We start from the raw sequence: 16,671 nt of genomic DNA on the forward strand, positions 1-16,671 counted from the left end.
GCTTTTTTTTTCAATAGTAAAAACTACAGTGCTGTACAACCGGTGGTTGGTCAAATCCATGGATGTAGAACTGTAGACATGGAGGAACCACACATGTGGAGGGCTGACTGTAAGCTATACACAGAGTGTTGATTGCACGGGGGATCAGTGCCTCCAAACCCCAGGTTATCCAAGGATCAGCTGCATTAACATTTTGTCTTATTTGTTTTAGATTTCTCTTTCTTTTTAAAGAAATGGAGCTGGATTTTACTCCCCAATCCCTTTTTCTCCACCTGTACCCTGTAGACATAACCAACTATCCTGAATCTGTCTTTTATCATTTTAATAAAAAATTTTACCTTTCTTGAGTGTGTCTCTATCAAAAAATAAATTATAGCCTCAACCTGCATACTTTAACACTTATGCTATAGTATCATACTGGGTTTATCATTCTGCAAGCAGTTGTAGAGATTTCTCTGTCGCTACAGATAGTGCTAATGCGCTTATTTTAACCCTTCTATGTAGTTTCGCTGTGTGGATGTACTGCTATTTATTTAACCATTTCCCTACCAATGAATACTCAGTATTTCCCCCTAATAGTCTATTATAAATAGTGCTGTCATTTATTCACCCTCCTGCAGAATGGTTTTTTCAGCTTGACATCAAGACAAAGCATCACTGTTTCTCTGGGTTGCTCACTCCCCAAATTTGACAATCAAGCCCTGGCCATGAAATATTTTTCTCATGGCTCCCTCTTCTTCACTGCCCACTACCAGTGAATAGTACAAGCCATTATCTCTAGACTCCTACCCTCCTCACAGCCCTCTCAGGTGCCAGGCTCCTCTACTTTAAATTAATCCCCCACCCAGTTGCCTGCTGGAAGAACGCATTTAAAAGCCCAAACTAGTCATGCCATGTCCCATGATCCCTCCCACTGCATCGGGAACACAAGTTCCCCAAACCAGGCCTGTGTTTCTCTCTGGTCTTATCTTCTTACAGAATCCCCCTTCTGCTGATAGCTCTGCTCCTAGATCCCATGCTGTCTCCAAGCCTCTGCCTGCGACTGGAAATATATCCCCTCTGTACCCAGCCAATGCCTCCTGAACCTTTAGGCCACCTTTGGTTTCAGAGAACTTCCCTACCCATCAGCTGTGCTCCCAGGGCAACCTCTACTGAGTTCGGCACTTGCACTTTTCACTGACATTCACAGAAAATCACTTGTGCCCCACTGGAATCGAAGTGCTACATGAGGGCAGGGACTTTTATCCATTTTACATCTCCAGTTACCTGGAGAAGTGTCTGAGATACTAACAGGCATTCAGACACTGGCTGAACTGAAGTGGCAGGTAGCCAATCCATTAAGTACAGTTTATTTTCATAATGAAGGAAACCAAATCTATTTAAAATGAGTAATTACTATGGAGTATGTAATGAAAAATAATGTATTCAACCCTTTGTGAACAAGAGATCTGTTAGCTGATCCTTGCTCACTAACGAATACAATGAATGAGACTAGGAGAGACGACTCTAGCACTGCAAGGGCCTTCTGAATCATTAGAGTAACTTGTATGAGCCACTGTCACAGCTGTGAACACTGTATCATCATCTCCTCCTAGACCTTCTAAAGTCCTTCACAATGCCACCATACACGGGCAGAGTCTAGATGGTTTTCAACACCTCCTTCAAGACAAGATCACATTTTGTACCCACCTGTGACCAGCTCCCTTACTTCTGCATCAATAGATTTTCTCAACAGTCGCAACAAGGCAGGTATCCCGCCAACATTCTTCATTGCTATTTTATTTTCATCTGTAGACTTGCCGAAAACAAGGTTTCGGAGGGCACCACAAGCATTCTTCTGAACTTCCAAAACTCTGTGGTCCAAAAGGTCAACCAGATGCTTGATTCCCCCTAACCTACACACCTAGAATGAAAAATATTAAGCACCAGGCCTAAGTGACATGTGGTCAATCAGAGGTCAAACAAAAGACTATTATGGAAAGATCACGGAAAACAGATAACTTCAGATCATTTCAAAAGGGCACTTTTTATCCTAAGAAAACGTGCTTTATAAATTTTAAGGACGCTCTCTAAGATGAAGCTCTTTTCACAGGTTCATGGCTTAAAGAAGGGAAGGGAGACCCTAGGTGGACTAGGGGCCACACACAGGTAGCACAGTCACACACCAACCCCTGAACATACACAGGGATCGCACTGCTGTTTCTGAGTGAAATGCACAAATACACAAGCACACAAAGTTATGCGGGGTTGAAGAAAACAAAGGAGGGGAGTTTTGACTGAAGTCATTGGCTTTCTAGAATCGTGTTTCCGGGTGACTCTCCTCTTCTAAATTTTCTTCCATTTGTCACTTCATTAGTATATTATATGAATATTTTGGGGCTTTATCTGCAGCATCCACCTTTAGGTCTGTAACTGTGTGTTGTTCTAAATTTTAAGGGATGAAAAAAACAAATGCTGCATGACACTGCAGGGGGAAAAATGGCTTAAAATGTGAAATCCAGCCAAAACCAGTGACTATTTTCAATAAAAGCCCCAAATGCTTAAAATCTGAAATAAAATATTCATATATATTCAGAATTAGTAATGGCTATAAATTCTTTACTTAATTACGTGTTGGCACCAATCTTGACCAGAATCTCATAAAATACGTGAGCTCATAAGTACATATTATAATTTGTATCTAATAGATTTACAGAAAATACTTTTAAAACTGCAGGTTAAATTGATTTTGCTTCATGTTTTATAAATAAGGTAATGAGTGGACACATGATTTGAAAAAGCTAAATGTACTTCCAGAAATATCCTCATTGCAGCTTTTCCCAAGAAATATTGAAATGCACAGTTGAGAAGTAAAAGAGTAACTGGTATCGAAACATCTCTTTTAAAGGGCCTCTAGACGCACTGGGCCATTTCTCAAGCACGCAGGCACACAGCTGCTAAAGAGAAAGGCACTGCTCCACCCTCCCCGCTCCCCGCGGCTGTCTTGGGCACCCCAGGCACTGGTCCTGTACCTCCATCTTCACTTTGTTGTCACCGAAGCACAGGTGCTGCAGGTAGGCCGCTGCGTTTGCCTGAACTGACGGGAACTGGTGCTGCAGCATGTGGATGACTTCAGGCAACTCAGGATCACGCCAGGCAAACTCCCTGCAAGAGAAAAACACGGCTTCAGAAAGCGAGGCCCAGGGTCTACCATAAACTGAACAAAACATCTGTCAAAAGAAAAGAGTGGAGACCACAATAGGACGTTACAAATATCCTAAAAAATAAATAAAATTTAAAAATATACATAAATAATATTTTCCCACTGATGAACATATCACAGATACTTATGATCTTAAAGAATCATGATGCACAGAAAGAATCCGGGGCACAAAGGAGGTTCTTAATATGAGTTACTTTTCCATTTTTGTTTTCCTTCTCCTGATTCTAATTTTATGCCTTTCTGCCTCTGCAAGAAATTTGCAGGTGCGAGTGCAAGTGCACTTCAGCTAGCTGAGAAGATGTCACGTCTGGGGAGGGAGGAAGAAGGCTAGTGGAAATACCGCATGCCTGATGGTTTATAAGAAATTTAATATATATGGTTGCTCTTGATTATAATAAATATAAAACATGATAACAATTTTTTTTCCAGTAATCCTATATCCAGAGAAAACCACTGTTTATGTTTCCTGTTGGTCTTTTTTCAACATATCAAGTGTGCACATGTGTGTATACACAATTGTTAAAAACTGTATTATTATTAAGTAGAATGTAATATCGGAGAAGGCAATGGCACCCCACTCCAGTACTCTTGCCTGGAAAATCCATGGACAGAGGAGCCTGCTAGGCTGCAGTCCATGGGGTTGCTAAGAGTCGGACACGACTGAGCGACTTCACTTTCACCTTTCACTTTCATGCATTGGAGAAGGAAATGGCAACCCGCTCCAGTGTTCTTGCCTGGAGAATCCCAGGGACGGGGAAGCCTGGTGGGCTGCCATCTCTGGGGTCGCACAGAGTCGGACACGACTGAAGTGACTTAGCAGCAGCAGCAGCAGCAGCAGCAGAATGTAATATTTCCTGAGCACCTATTCTGTGCCAGGCACTATTCCAGGCATTTTATGTATGTTAATGCATTTATACTTAAAGCAGTCTTTCAGATTTGGAGGCTGAAGCAGAAGTGCTAAGCGACTTGCCTAAAGACACCTGGCTAGTCAACAGCTGAGCAACATTTGAATCCAGGCATCAGCTTTCAGGTGGGCTTTCCTGATGGCTCAGTGGTAAAGAATCTGCCCGCAATGCAGGAGATGCAAGTTCAATCCCTGGATTGGGAAGATCCCCTGGAGAAGCAAATGGCAACCCACTCCAGTATTCTTGCCTGGAGAATCCCATGGCAGTTTACGGGGTTGCAAAGAGTCAGACACGACACAGCAAGCAAGCGATCAGCTCTCAGAGTCTGCGCCCTTACCCCTGTTCTATCCCCCTCCTTGTACAACGAGGACACAATCATATTAAATATACATACACATTTTCATACCATTTTTAAATAAGATAATACCACACTGTCAGAATTTTCTGATGCCATTTAAATGGCTCACTGTTTGGTATCCTTGTTAAATGTGATTTAATGCTTATGTTGCATAAAGATAAGTTTCTTACAAATGGTTCACAAAGCAACACATTTGCAGACTTTGATAACAGGATGGAGGAAACTGTTATAAACTGGTTCACCCACTTCAAAGGGGCAGGTCATTTCATACCTGCACACACACATTCATACCGCCCATCAGTGAATTCCTACTACAAGCGCCACAGCAGGTGCTGGAGACACAAACATTGAGTAAGACATGATCTCATGTACAGGGCCATGTATTCCAAGCTAAAAAAGCTTAGTCTTAATACTCCAACATGAACTGTTACTGAGTTTATCTGTGTCAGATATTATGTCAAGAGCTTTACAGACATCATCTCTCTTAGCTTGACTGTTGGCCCATGCGGTAGGCACTATCAAACAACATTAGATACAGATAGACAAGGAACCTGGCATTAGTATTAAGAGGTGGAGTTCAGTGGTTCATGTGTTATTCTCCCACACAGGAAACGTTACCTGGTGGAGGTTTTAAAGCAGAAGAGTGAGAGAATGCAATATGGTCACATTTATAAGGAAGATAACTCTCGTGGCCAAGTAGAGAATATACTAGAATCAGGAAAAACTGGTGGCAAGGAGACTATCCACCATCCCCACATTTGCCCAAAATAAAATAGGACCATCCTTGATTTTTCTCTTCCCTTTATCTTTCTCATCCAATCCACCTGCAACTCTGTTAACCATCTCCAAAATATTTAATATAAATCCAACGCATCTACTCTTTCCATCTTGGCTGAACCAATAACATGCCACCTGGGCTCACTGTCCTTCAAATATCACCCCTCCCCCACCTATTCTTTGGACAGCAGCCAGATAATCTACTTACTGAAAACTGAAGTCAAGGATGACATGGAAATTTCCAGTTTGGGGGATAGACAGGCACTAAGAAAACCACAAATACCAAGAGAGAGAGGATAACAGAGCAGAAAAAGCACAGAATTTGGAGCTAGACTGCCTATGTTTAGGTCCGAGGTCTTTCAATTATGATGTGATTTTGAAAACCATTTATTTAGAATTCCAGTTTTACCATCTGTAAAATAGGAACAATAAAACTATTATTTCTAACTTCTTAGGCTGATTGTGATGACTAAATTGTGGTGATATATTAAAGTATTTTACATACTTAGAATTAGGATATATATATTTTACTAACATTCATCAGCCCTGAAAAATGAACCATATACTAAGTAGGGGCAGTCTCTATAAAGGCAGATTTTCATTTATGCATTGAAACTGTTAACTATTTCTGATGAAAATCTGTCTACAGCCTACTATATAAATCTACAAGGTAATTAGCAGAGTGCAAGGAGTGTGATTTAATTTTTCCTTGAAGACTCAATCATTTCGAATATACATTCTGTCCTCTTTAAATGGTCAAGATTTCCTAGAGGCTCTGGGTATCACTAAGGCCAGACAACACAAAGGTTGGGCTCCAGTTGGAGATGGGGAGTTAGGCTTAGCTGGCATCAACTCCAAACTTGATTTTCAGCAGAAATTTATCCTGGAAAGACTGCTATCAATTCATGGGCTGGATGGATGGCAAGTTCATTTGGGCATGATGGTCTTAGTTATCTGAGTGGGAAAGACTGGAATTTGGAGATGCTAAAGAGGTTAAAATTTGCAGGGCAGGATACTGGGGAGGAGAGGGCTATGCAGAGGAGACGCTGCAAGTCTGTGTATGGTCTACTCACGAGTCGTTAGTTGAGCACTGGGCTGTATATGTATATATGAGCACTGCATACATGCAGGTTTGGTGGAGAGCAGAATGAGAACTGAATACATACCAGGTGATGTTGGACCTCCAGCCCAGTTACAGTGCAGACCTTACTGATCACCTCAGCATTTAGTCTCCACAAAGGCCATGCTTAGGAGTAACAACAATGCCACAGAGTAAGGGCCATGTGCTAGGGAGTAAAACAAATCTAAAATAGATCTGTCCTAGTAAGGAACAGAATCAATTGTGAAGGATCAAACAGCACCTGTCAGTAATTTAGTTATTTGCCACGATAAAGCTTAGAACCCTAAGAGGAGACAACACAGAGTGCTAACAATGTATCATCCACACAACCAGCCTATAATTTAAAACTACAGGGCGTAAGAAGAAACAGAAAACTGTGACTCTCAAAGATGAAAATAACAGAAACAGACTTACAGAAAACATAGATGCTGGAAAGATCAGAGGATTTTAAAATGCTTTTTATAAATACACTCAACAACATAATGCAAAAGATATATTTAAGGAGGGAATAGATGGGGAATGTCATCAGAGACATGAAAACTATTTAAAAAAAAAGCCAAATTGTTTGAAAAAAAATTCACTGGATGGGCTTAACAACAGACTGGAGCCCATGGGAGAAAAAAACAGCAAATCTGAAGATAGATTAATAAAGTCTTAAATGAAGAACACAGAGAAAAAAGACTTTTTAAAAGTGAGCAGAACTACAGTAACCTGTGAGATGGTGTCAAGTTATTCCAGGAGAGGAGAGTGAATTTTGGGCCAGAAAAATATATTTACAGAAATAATAGTTTACTATGTCCCAACTTTGGTAAAATCACCAACACGTAAAGAATTTCAGTGAACCCCAACCAGGTTATATATAAGAAAAACATCATTAAGGCTTGTTAGAGTAAAACTGCTCAAGGTCAACAAAAAAGAGAAAAAATATGAAAGTCAGTCAGAGAAAAGATACATTATTTTAATGAGAAAAATAATGCAAATGTTGGCTGATTTTGCATCAGAAACTATGGAACTCTGAAGATAATGAACAATGTCCTTTTTAAAGCACTGAAAATGAAAGCTTATTAATCCTGAATCATATATCTAGCAAAAATATCCTTTAAAAATTAGTAAATAAAAACACTTTCAGATAAGTTAAAGCCGAGAGAATGTGTTGGCAGCAGACATGAAACATAAGAAAAGCTAGAGAAAGTTCTTTGGGATGAAGGGAAATGAGTTGAGATGGAAACTAGAATTTATAGGAAGATGCGCAGGCAACTATAAATAATTATGTAGGAGAATAAAAAGATCGTGTTTCTGACTTCATATAATTTTTTTAAAAGACAACTGACTATTTACAGTAAAAATAACAGTACCATATTATGGGCTTTACAATTGTGTAGAAGTAAAATATTTGACAATAGCATAAAGATGAAAGAGACAGTAAATGGAATTATGCCGGTGAGTGTCAGAGCTGAAGCCCTCCTCAAAAAGAATAACATGAATTCTGTCTCACTGCCACTTTCCATAGTAAGTACTTTGTTCCTTCTTTCAGATGAATTATTTGTACCATTAATACATTTTGGCTGTAAACTAGATCATTATTAAAAAAATTCATCCCTTATATGTAGAAAACATCAATAATTTCTTTAGTCTTACAGGGAAAGTGTCAGGCTATGATGTGGCATTAATGACAAAGTAGGTATAGAAGTGAATACAAATATTAAAGTTGTTATTTTTAAAACTAAAATTGTCATGAGCTTTTACTTTGGTTTGAATATTCAAACTTTAAACTCACTTAGATTCCAGTTTTGACTAGAATAAACGCACCTATTATTATAAGATAATCATTTATTCATCTTACAAAATACATTATCAGTGAAGCTGCACATAATCAAAGCTAGCCACAATAGTTTTATGCATCAGACTATGAAATTATCATACTATGAATAACTGAAGTGTATTATCAGACATGAAATTCTTGTTTATAATGAATCAGTTCAAAACAGAGGTCAAAACTTAAGTCCTCAGGAATGCATACTAAACTCAAAGCTCTAATCACTTCACTGATTTTCTGGATAGCTATTCTCTTCTCAGCAGGTTCAGCCAAGGTATGCTCTAAATTATCTACAATTCAAAACCCTTTAGAGAATTTCTGTATTATCAGAGTGCCCTACTCTGTTGTTCCTGTGAGGACTTCAAAAAAACAAAATCATGTAAAAAATTTTAATTTAATTATACTGGAGGTGCTATTAGACAAATTATTTTAAAAAATCCTTAAAATGACAGAATGGTGGCAAACAGGAATAGCTGAATCAAATGTACACATACACTGTAAAAAAAATTTAGGCAAAAGAGTGAATAGGTGGAGTAGTTTTAGTGGGGGAGTGGGCTTGCCACTCAGTTCAAAGTATCTAAAGTTATTTTGTTTTAATAACCAAAGCTCACTCATGCTTTAAAATCACATTCATTAGAATGAGCTGGTAGGCTGCTAAAAATGAATTGATAATTATAACAATCTTTCAGTGAAATAACTATTTGTGGGTGAAGAGAGAATGAAATCTTGCTAATATATGCCTTAAAATAACACTCAAGCTGCTTAAAATTTAGAAATAATATCACTCTTTCAGAAGTTAAAATTCTCTTTTAGTTTCTAAAAATCTTTATTTCTTGAATATTTTAAATGACTTTCATTAACGACATGAGGCTAGTTTTTCAAAATCAATCAAGTACTAAATGACTCGTGTATATCTTAATAAAACACTTTTTCTACAAGACCAAATAAAATTAAAACAAGGAAATAAATATTTTTTGTTTATGCAATATGACAATTTCTTGTAAACTATTTCCCCCTAAATGGCAAAAAGCTTTTCAAAGGACCTAGTTGATAAAAGCACAACACAGCACTGACCAACATGATTCAAAATATACGTGACACTGGGACTTCCCAATATAAAACCTCATGCATTTTCTGAAGCCATCATCTAAAAAATCAGTCAAGATAAAAGAAAGGGTATAAAATGATCCTTTAAAATCTTTTGTGTAATTCAGACTAAGGCTCTCAAGTAGTTGCCTTGGTAAAATATTTTGACCTGTGCATTCTCTAACGTTATTATTAATGCACCAAAAGAAGGAAACTATCTTTAAAAATTAACCTCAGTGACATACAGTGCTGCAAAATATTAGAGATGAGAATTTACTGACGCTCTAATAGATAGGGCAACTTGGGAAAAAGAAAAAGAATGAAGGAAAGGGTTGACTCCTGAGATACGGTGGCATTCTGGAGACTCTTGACTAGTACTTGCCTGGGGTCTTTCTGAATGCTGTCTATTGACGGGGATCTCGTTGTGCCATCATCAGCCGGTGCTACGTGCTGAAGCCTGTTATAATTGCACTCTTGCACTCGGTACTGTATTGGCCTATAGGGCTCCGCATAGGTAGCTGTTGTGTTCAGAGCATAATTATTTCTTTGGTATGTAAGGGTACTTCGTTGGCTGGACGTCCTTTGCAGATTTCCAACACCTACTAGAAAGTCAACATTTTAAAAAGGATTAGTATGTTCTCCACAAAGAAATAATTTTCAAAGTAAAAATGGTTTTAATTTTAAGAAGGGTTTTTAACAATTATATAAATTGCTTACTTTTAGATATTACCAATCTAGTTCATTAGTGGGAAAAGGAACTGAAATTTTTAATATAACACAAATATTAATATCAATTTTATTAGCAGGAAAGAGCAAAAATGAAACTATAAATCTATTCCCATAGTAAGTCTTAATATATTTAAGATTCAGTAACAAAACTGCAAGTGAAAGAAAGAAAAATGATCTTAGAAATAAATATGAAAATTTTATAACTTAATTTTAGCAATAAAAAACAAGCAAGATATTTTTTCAAACTTATAGATTATTGAAACCAATCTTTGGACATGTAGTGAATACTGGTTACTTATTTTGATGTACATTTTATTTATAGACGTGTGATTTTGATAACATTGAAAAAAAACTTTATAGGAAAGAAGACTGATAAATCAATCAAATTCTTTTAAAGCTACTCCCTAAAATTGTTGCCTGATGTTATGTATAAAGTATTGCACAGCGTGTTTAATATTTTTTTCCAAATTATTGCAATAGGTAGCTCTCCAACGATTGTGTTTATAATCTTCCTGCAATTAACATATTTTAGTAACATTATTTATTTCTTAAACCTCACAAAAAATTCTTCAATGTGTAGACCAAAAGAGTGAAATATTTCTCCACTAACATCTATTAAAAATTGTAACATTCTCTTAGAAGAAATATCCCACAGTGGACCCAACTGTCAGTTTTTGCAGTAACAGTCTTTTCCCTCGTGGTGGTCTGTGAGATATGGCTCTTAGAGTTGTGCCTTTAGGGTGTTATCATTGCTATCTAGAATTCATTTATGGGTATGTTAATAAATCTATACTAATTTATTATTATTTGTTTTTAAAAGGGTCCTCTTGAGAATCTATAAACTAGACTGGTAGCACAACTTGGCAGCTCCCGGGGTTACAGGCTCTAGTTTCTGCTCTATCAGTGACTATGGAGTGGCACACATGAGGCCAGGGGTGCAAGAATGTGATTCACTAGCTCCCTGTTTTTCCTTTTTTGACTTAAAAATTTTTTATTGAAGTATAGTTGATTTACAATGTTGAATTGATTTCTGCCTTATAGCAAAGTGACTACATTTCATATATATATACACACATATATAAATTCTTTTTCCTATTCTTTTCCATTCTGGTTAATCACAGGATACTGAAAAAAGTTCCCTGTGCTACACAGTAAGTCTTTGTTGTTCGTCGATCCTACATATGCTAGTTTGCATGTGCTAATCCCAAACTCTCAATCCTTCCTCCACTAGCTCCCTATTTTTATAACTGTCAGCACTGCATTCTGCCCTAGATTGAGTCCATCATAAGGAATATTTATTTCACATCCTACCACTTAAACATTCAGAAAAAATTCAGTATCAAAAAAGAGTAATACCAAATATACCTGGGCCACATATGTGCCAAATCAAAGACAAGCCAATAGCTCACATAGGATTTTCTCTAAAGATGTATTCTAGGCAACAAAAATTACAAAGAAATATTCCCCAAAACTTTTCTTTCTGATATGCTTTGAACTCAGGGAGTCAGATTTATAGCTATACAAACTTATTTGTGAACTAAAGTATAACTGTTTAGACTGAACTATGGTAAAAATATATTATCTATGATGTGAAAGTTGTTCAGTCATGTCCAACTCCTATGAACTGTAGCCCACCAGGTACTACATTCCTCTGTCCATGGAATTCTCCAGGTAAGAATATTGGAGCAGGTAGCCATTCCCTTCTCCAGGAGATCTTTCTGACCCAGGGATTAAACCTAGATCTCCTGCATTGCAGGCAGATTCTTTACCATCTTAGCCACCAGGGAAGCCAACAAATAAATAGGTACTAATTGAACTTCTATTTTCCTGTTTATTGATCTACTTTTGTAACTGTTTATCTAACATCCAAATGGACAATGTGAGTTCATTCTACCAGGAAACCCATCTCAATAAAATCCTCTACTCTTGGACCTGTGAAAGTAAGAAAGGGACTGAAGAGAGCAGATGCCCACCTGAGCCTGTGCGGTACAGCGCTGTCTGTGATCCCTGGAGCTCCACGGTTCCGTGGTTTGGGCTGCGGTACACTGGGCTATAATAGGTCCTCCCCTCATATATAGGAGTGATGTGCAAGTCGGGAGACACAGCTGAACGAAGGTCTTGTCCAAGTTGGCTGTGCTGACTAGCATAGGAACTCCGTAAGCCTACAGGCAGGAAAATTACATCATTAAGAAACTTGGAACACTGTGGTGAGGTGAAAAGTATAACTCCTAATCAATATGACCAAATGCTGAGTCTAAACACCAAACCCAGTGAGTTTTACAGGATACCATATACACTCTAAAAGTAAGACTTTCTCCTGGCAGCAGGATAAATGCAAATTTTCTAAAATATACATATATACACACAAAATTATTAAATGGCCTGATATTCTGAAATTCATCCCCCAACTGTAAGTTATTTTATGATGGCGACCAAAAAGAGCACGCCACCATGTCCCATACCTCTTTAAATCCCAATGCTTAAGATAACACTTACATCACAGTACTTACAAATAGGCTGATATTCAAGAACTGTTCGGACCTTTGTCTCAATTTACTCATGCAAATTTTTTACAGAAAAATGAAATTTTACGTTATAGAGTTTAAAAAACCATCAGCAAACTAATAAGATGTATAAAGCATTATTTTATTATTTGTTATTGCAATTAAAAAAAAAAAAACAAGACAAAACCAAAACAGGGATTTTTCCAGGAACCCACATACCAGATTCTTGTTTACCTTCTTTCTGGTATAAAGGAAAAGTACAAAGTTAGTGTATTAGTATTGTTACTTCAATCACTCTTTCATTCAAACTGTTTATAATGCAGATTCCAAACCCAAATATTTTAATTTCTTTAAAAAAGTGACGTAGTATTTTCTGTACTATGATGCTCAGAAATTTATTATTTGTCATCATTAGTAAGCAAAATCTGTCACTTTGTAAGAGTATCAACTCAGGTTATATTCCAAATATGAGGAAGGAAAAGCACAAACATATCTGAAGTCAGTCAGCATATATTTGCTGTTAAAAAGATTGCAAATAGTCAACACAGTAACTAATTACAAAAAGATACAATCATTCACATCCTGTTAGCTCACATAATCATAGCATAACTAAAAACAAATGGGGCTGAATGTGAGTGATAATTATATGTTGCTTAGTGAGGAGTGGCAAGAGAGTTAATACATAAAGCTTCTAAAATGAATGATTATTACCTATCCCAGAGAGCAATGTGACATGGGAAGAAATTAAATGAACAAATGTGGGTTTTGGCTACTGGCTACCCACTTGCTGAAATAAAGATCACAGGTTTATATAATCTTGTCATTGGGGAATTATTCAGTCAAATCTTCCCATTCCAAAATTGAGGAAACAGAGCCGAAAAGGAAATGCAGTTCATTCTCTTCAGAGAGCTTTTGAGGAGGGCTGAGTGGAAGCTCTCTCTGTACCCTCTCTGTCACTGCACACTCAACACTGGACAAAACTACTTCTCAAGGATCAATGACACACAGCGTGAGAAATCCTGACTGGACAGAGCCCTCCACAAACAAGGTTAAAGAGGGAGGTCAGTTCACCAGGGGCTCATGGAAGCCCATGTAACTCTAAGGATGATATTATGATTGTTATTGTAAAGTTCTTATTTGAGGATTTCAGCTTTGTATTTACTGGCGGATTTCTCATTCTTAGAGAGTATAAACTCCATTTCTTTATAGAGCCCATGAGATTCCTGAACAAAAGTGCCAGCGTTGTTTGTTAACTGTGATGAAAACTGGGCAGCAAAATGTACCTAGTCCTTGGAAATCTTATCAGTATGAGGTGCTATTTTCATATTCAGTAGAATACTTGATTTACTGTGAGACTGAAGATCACAAACACTTGGGCCAAGGCAAGTTGAGCCTTGGATGCTCCTAAAGCCTGCCAAGTCCCGTTAGCCCACTCCCACTGTGGTGTGAAACGAGACCAAAGCATTCTGTTCCATTCAAAATGTGACAGGCTCATTGTGCAAGTATCTGGCTGGAGTCTTCAATGGCATTCATGTAATATGCAAACTTTTGTGGCCATTTACTATGATTTCATAAGGACCCAAATGAGCTTGTTAACACTTACAACCATAGAAAGTATCCAGTGAACATTCCCTGATACAGGATTCCTACTGAGATGAAATTACTGTATGTGACAGATTACAACAGGAAATAAAGAACTTAAGCATTACAGTGAGACACAGCAATTTTTTGATATTAGAAATCCTTGTAATATTATGGTTAATATTTTTATTTACCTACTCATGCATTAAAACAAAAATACACAGTCTTAAAGATTAACATTTAAAAAATTACAAAATTATATCGCCCCAATAGATTAAGTTCAAACCTATCACATGGACCACAGCCTTGTCTAACTCAATGAAACCATGAGCCATGCCGTGCTGGGCCAGCCAAGATGGACGTGGTGGAGAGTTCTGACAAAATGTGGTTCACTGGAGAAAGGAATGGCAAACCACTTCAGTTTTCCTGCCTTGAGAACCCCATGAACAGTATGAAAAGGCAAAAAGATAAGACACTGAAAAATGAACTCCCCCGGTTGGTAGATGCCCAATATGCTACTGCACAAGAGTGGAGAAATAACTTCAGAAAGAATGAAGAGATGTAGCCAAAGTGAAAACAACGCCCAGTTGTGGATGTGACTGGTGAGGGAAGTAAAGTCTGATGCTGTAAAGAGCAATATTGCATATGAACCTGGAATGTTAGGTCCATGAATCAAGGTAAATTGGAAGTGGTCAAACAAGAGATGGCAAGAGTGAACATCGATATTTTAGGAATCAGTGAATTTAAATGGACTGGAACGGGCGAATTTAACTCAGATGACCATTATACCTACTACTACGGGCAGGAATCGCTTAGAAGAAATGGAGCAGCCCTCATAGTCAACAAAGGAGTCCAAAATGCAGTTCTAGGGTGTAATCTCAAAAACAACAAAATGATCTCTGTTCATTTCCAAGGTAAATTCAGTATCACATTCAATCCAGGTCTACACCCCAACCAGTAACGTTCAAGTTCTACGAAGACCTATGAGACCTTCTAGAACTAACATGCAAAAAAGATGTCCTTTTCATTACAGGAGACTGGAATGCAAAAGTAGGAAGTCAAGGGATACCTGGAGTAACAGGAGAATTTGGCCTTGGAGTACAAAATGAAGCAGGGCAAAAGCTAAGAGAATTTTGCCAAGAAAATGCACTGGTCATAGCAAACACCCTCTTCCAACAACACAAGAGAAGACTCTATACATGGCCATCACCAGATGGTCAATACGGAAATCAGACTGATTATATTCTTTGGAGCCAAAGATGGAGAAGCTCTATACAGTCAGAAAAAAGAAGACCAGGAGCTGACTGTGGCTCCAATCATGAACTGCTTATTGCAAAATTCTGACTTAAATTGAAGAAAATAGGGAAAACCATTAGACCATTCAGGTATGATCTAGATCAAATCCCTTATGATTAAACAGTAGAAGTGACAAATAGATTCAAGGGATTAGATCTGATAGACAAGAGTGCCTGAAGAACTAAGGATGGAGGTTCGTAGCATTGTACAGGAGGCAGTGATCAAGACCATCCCAGAGAAAAAGAAATGCAAAAAGGCAAAATGGTTATCTGAGGAGGCCTTACAAATAGCTAAGAAAAGAAGAGAAGCTAAAGGCAAAGGAGAAAATAAAAGATACACCATTTGAATGCAGAGTTCCAAAGAAGAGCAAGGATATATAAGAAAGTGTTCCTCAGTGACCAATGCAAAGAAATAGAGGAAAACAATAGAATGTGAAAGACTAGAGATCTCTTCAAGAAAATTAGAGATGCCACAGGAATATTTCATGCAAAGATGGGCACAATAAAGGACAGAAATGGTATGTACCTAATAGAAGCAGAAGATATTAAGAGGTGGCAAGAATACACAGAAGAACTATACAAAAAAAAAGATCTTCATGACCCAGATACCCATGATGGTGTGATCACTCACTTAGAGCCAGACATCCTGGAATGAGAAGTCAACTGTGCCTTAGGAAGCATCATCACGAACAAAGTTAGTGGAGGTGATGAATTCCAGCTGAGCTATTTCAAATCCTAAAAGATGATGCTATGAAAGTGCTGCACTCAATATACCAGCAAATTTGGAAAACTCAGCAGTGGCCACAGGACTGGAAAAGGTCAGTTTTCATTTCAATCCCAAAGAAAGGCAATACCAAAGAATGCTCAAACTACTGCACAATTGTACTCATTTCACACACTAGCAAAATAATGCTCAAAATTCTCCAAGCCAGGCTTTAATAGTACATGAACCGTGTACTTCCAGATGTTTAAGCTGGATTTAAAAAGGAAGATGAAATATGAAAATTTAAAATATGAAATTGCCAACAGCTGCTGGATCATTGAAAAAGCAAGAGAGTTCCAGAAAAACATTTACTTCTGCTTTATTGATTATGCCAAAGCCTTTGACTATGTGGATCACGATAAACTGTGGAAAATTCTTTAAGAGATGGGAACACCAGACCACCTTACCTGACTCCTGAGAAATCTTATGCAGGTCAAGAAGCAACAGTTAGTATTAGACATGGAAAAACAGACTGGTTCCAACTGGGGAAAGGAGTACATCAAGGCTGTATATTGTTACTCTGCTTATTTAACTT

The 16,671-nt window shown here is 37.7% G+C and overlaps 1 protein-coding gene across 17 annotated transcripts in view; it reads right to left on the bottom strand.

Annotated features, from left to right (window-relative positions):
• PKP4 (plakophilin 4) overlaps positions 1-16,671 on the bottom strand; it is a 258,317-nt gene that overhangs the window by 41,646 nt on the left and 200,000 nt on the right. For 13 of the 17 annotated variants that reach the window (XM_024998419.2, XM_024998438.2, XM_024998427.2 and 10 more), the window contains 4 exons: positions 11,967-12,155; positions 9,647-9,866; positions 3,012-3,144; positions 1,690-1,903 (listed from right to left, as the gene is read on the bottom strand). In XM_024998419.2, the coding sequence (XP_024854187.1) occupies positions 1,690-1,903; positions 3,012-3,144; positions 9,647-9,866; positions 11,967-12,155 (756 nt within the window). Of the gene's footprint in view, positions 1-1,689; positions 1,904-3,011; positions 3,145-9,642; positions 9,867-11,966; positions 12,156-16,671 lie in introns of all 17 variants that reach the window. The other 4 variants (XM_024998423.2, XM_024998418.2, XM_059891489.1 and 1 more) reach the window with 2 other exon arrangements.

Source organism: Bos taurus, chromosome 2 (genome assembly GCF_002263795.3).
Source record: "Bos taurus isolate L1 Dominette 01449 registration number 42190680 breed Hereford chromosome 2, ARS-UCD2.0, whole genome shotgun sequence".
Classification (NCBI taxonomy): Eukaryota; Metazoa; Chordata; class Mammalia; order Artiodactyla; family Bovidae; genus Bos; species Bos taurus.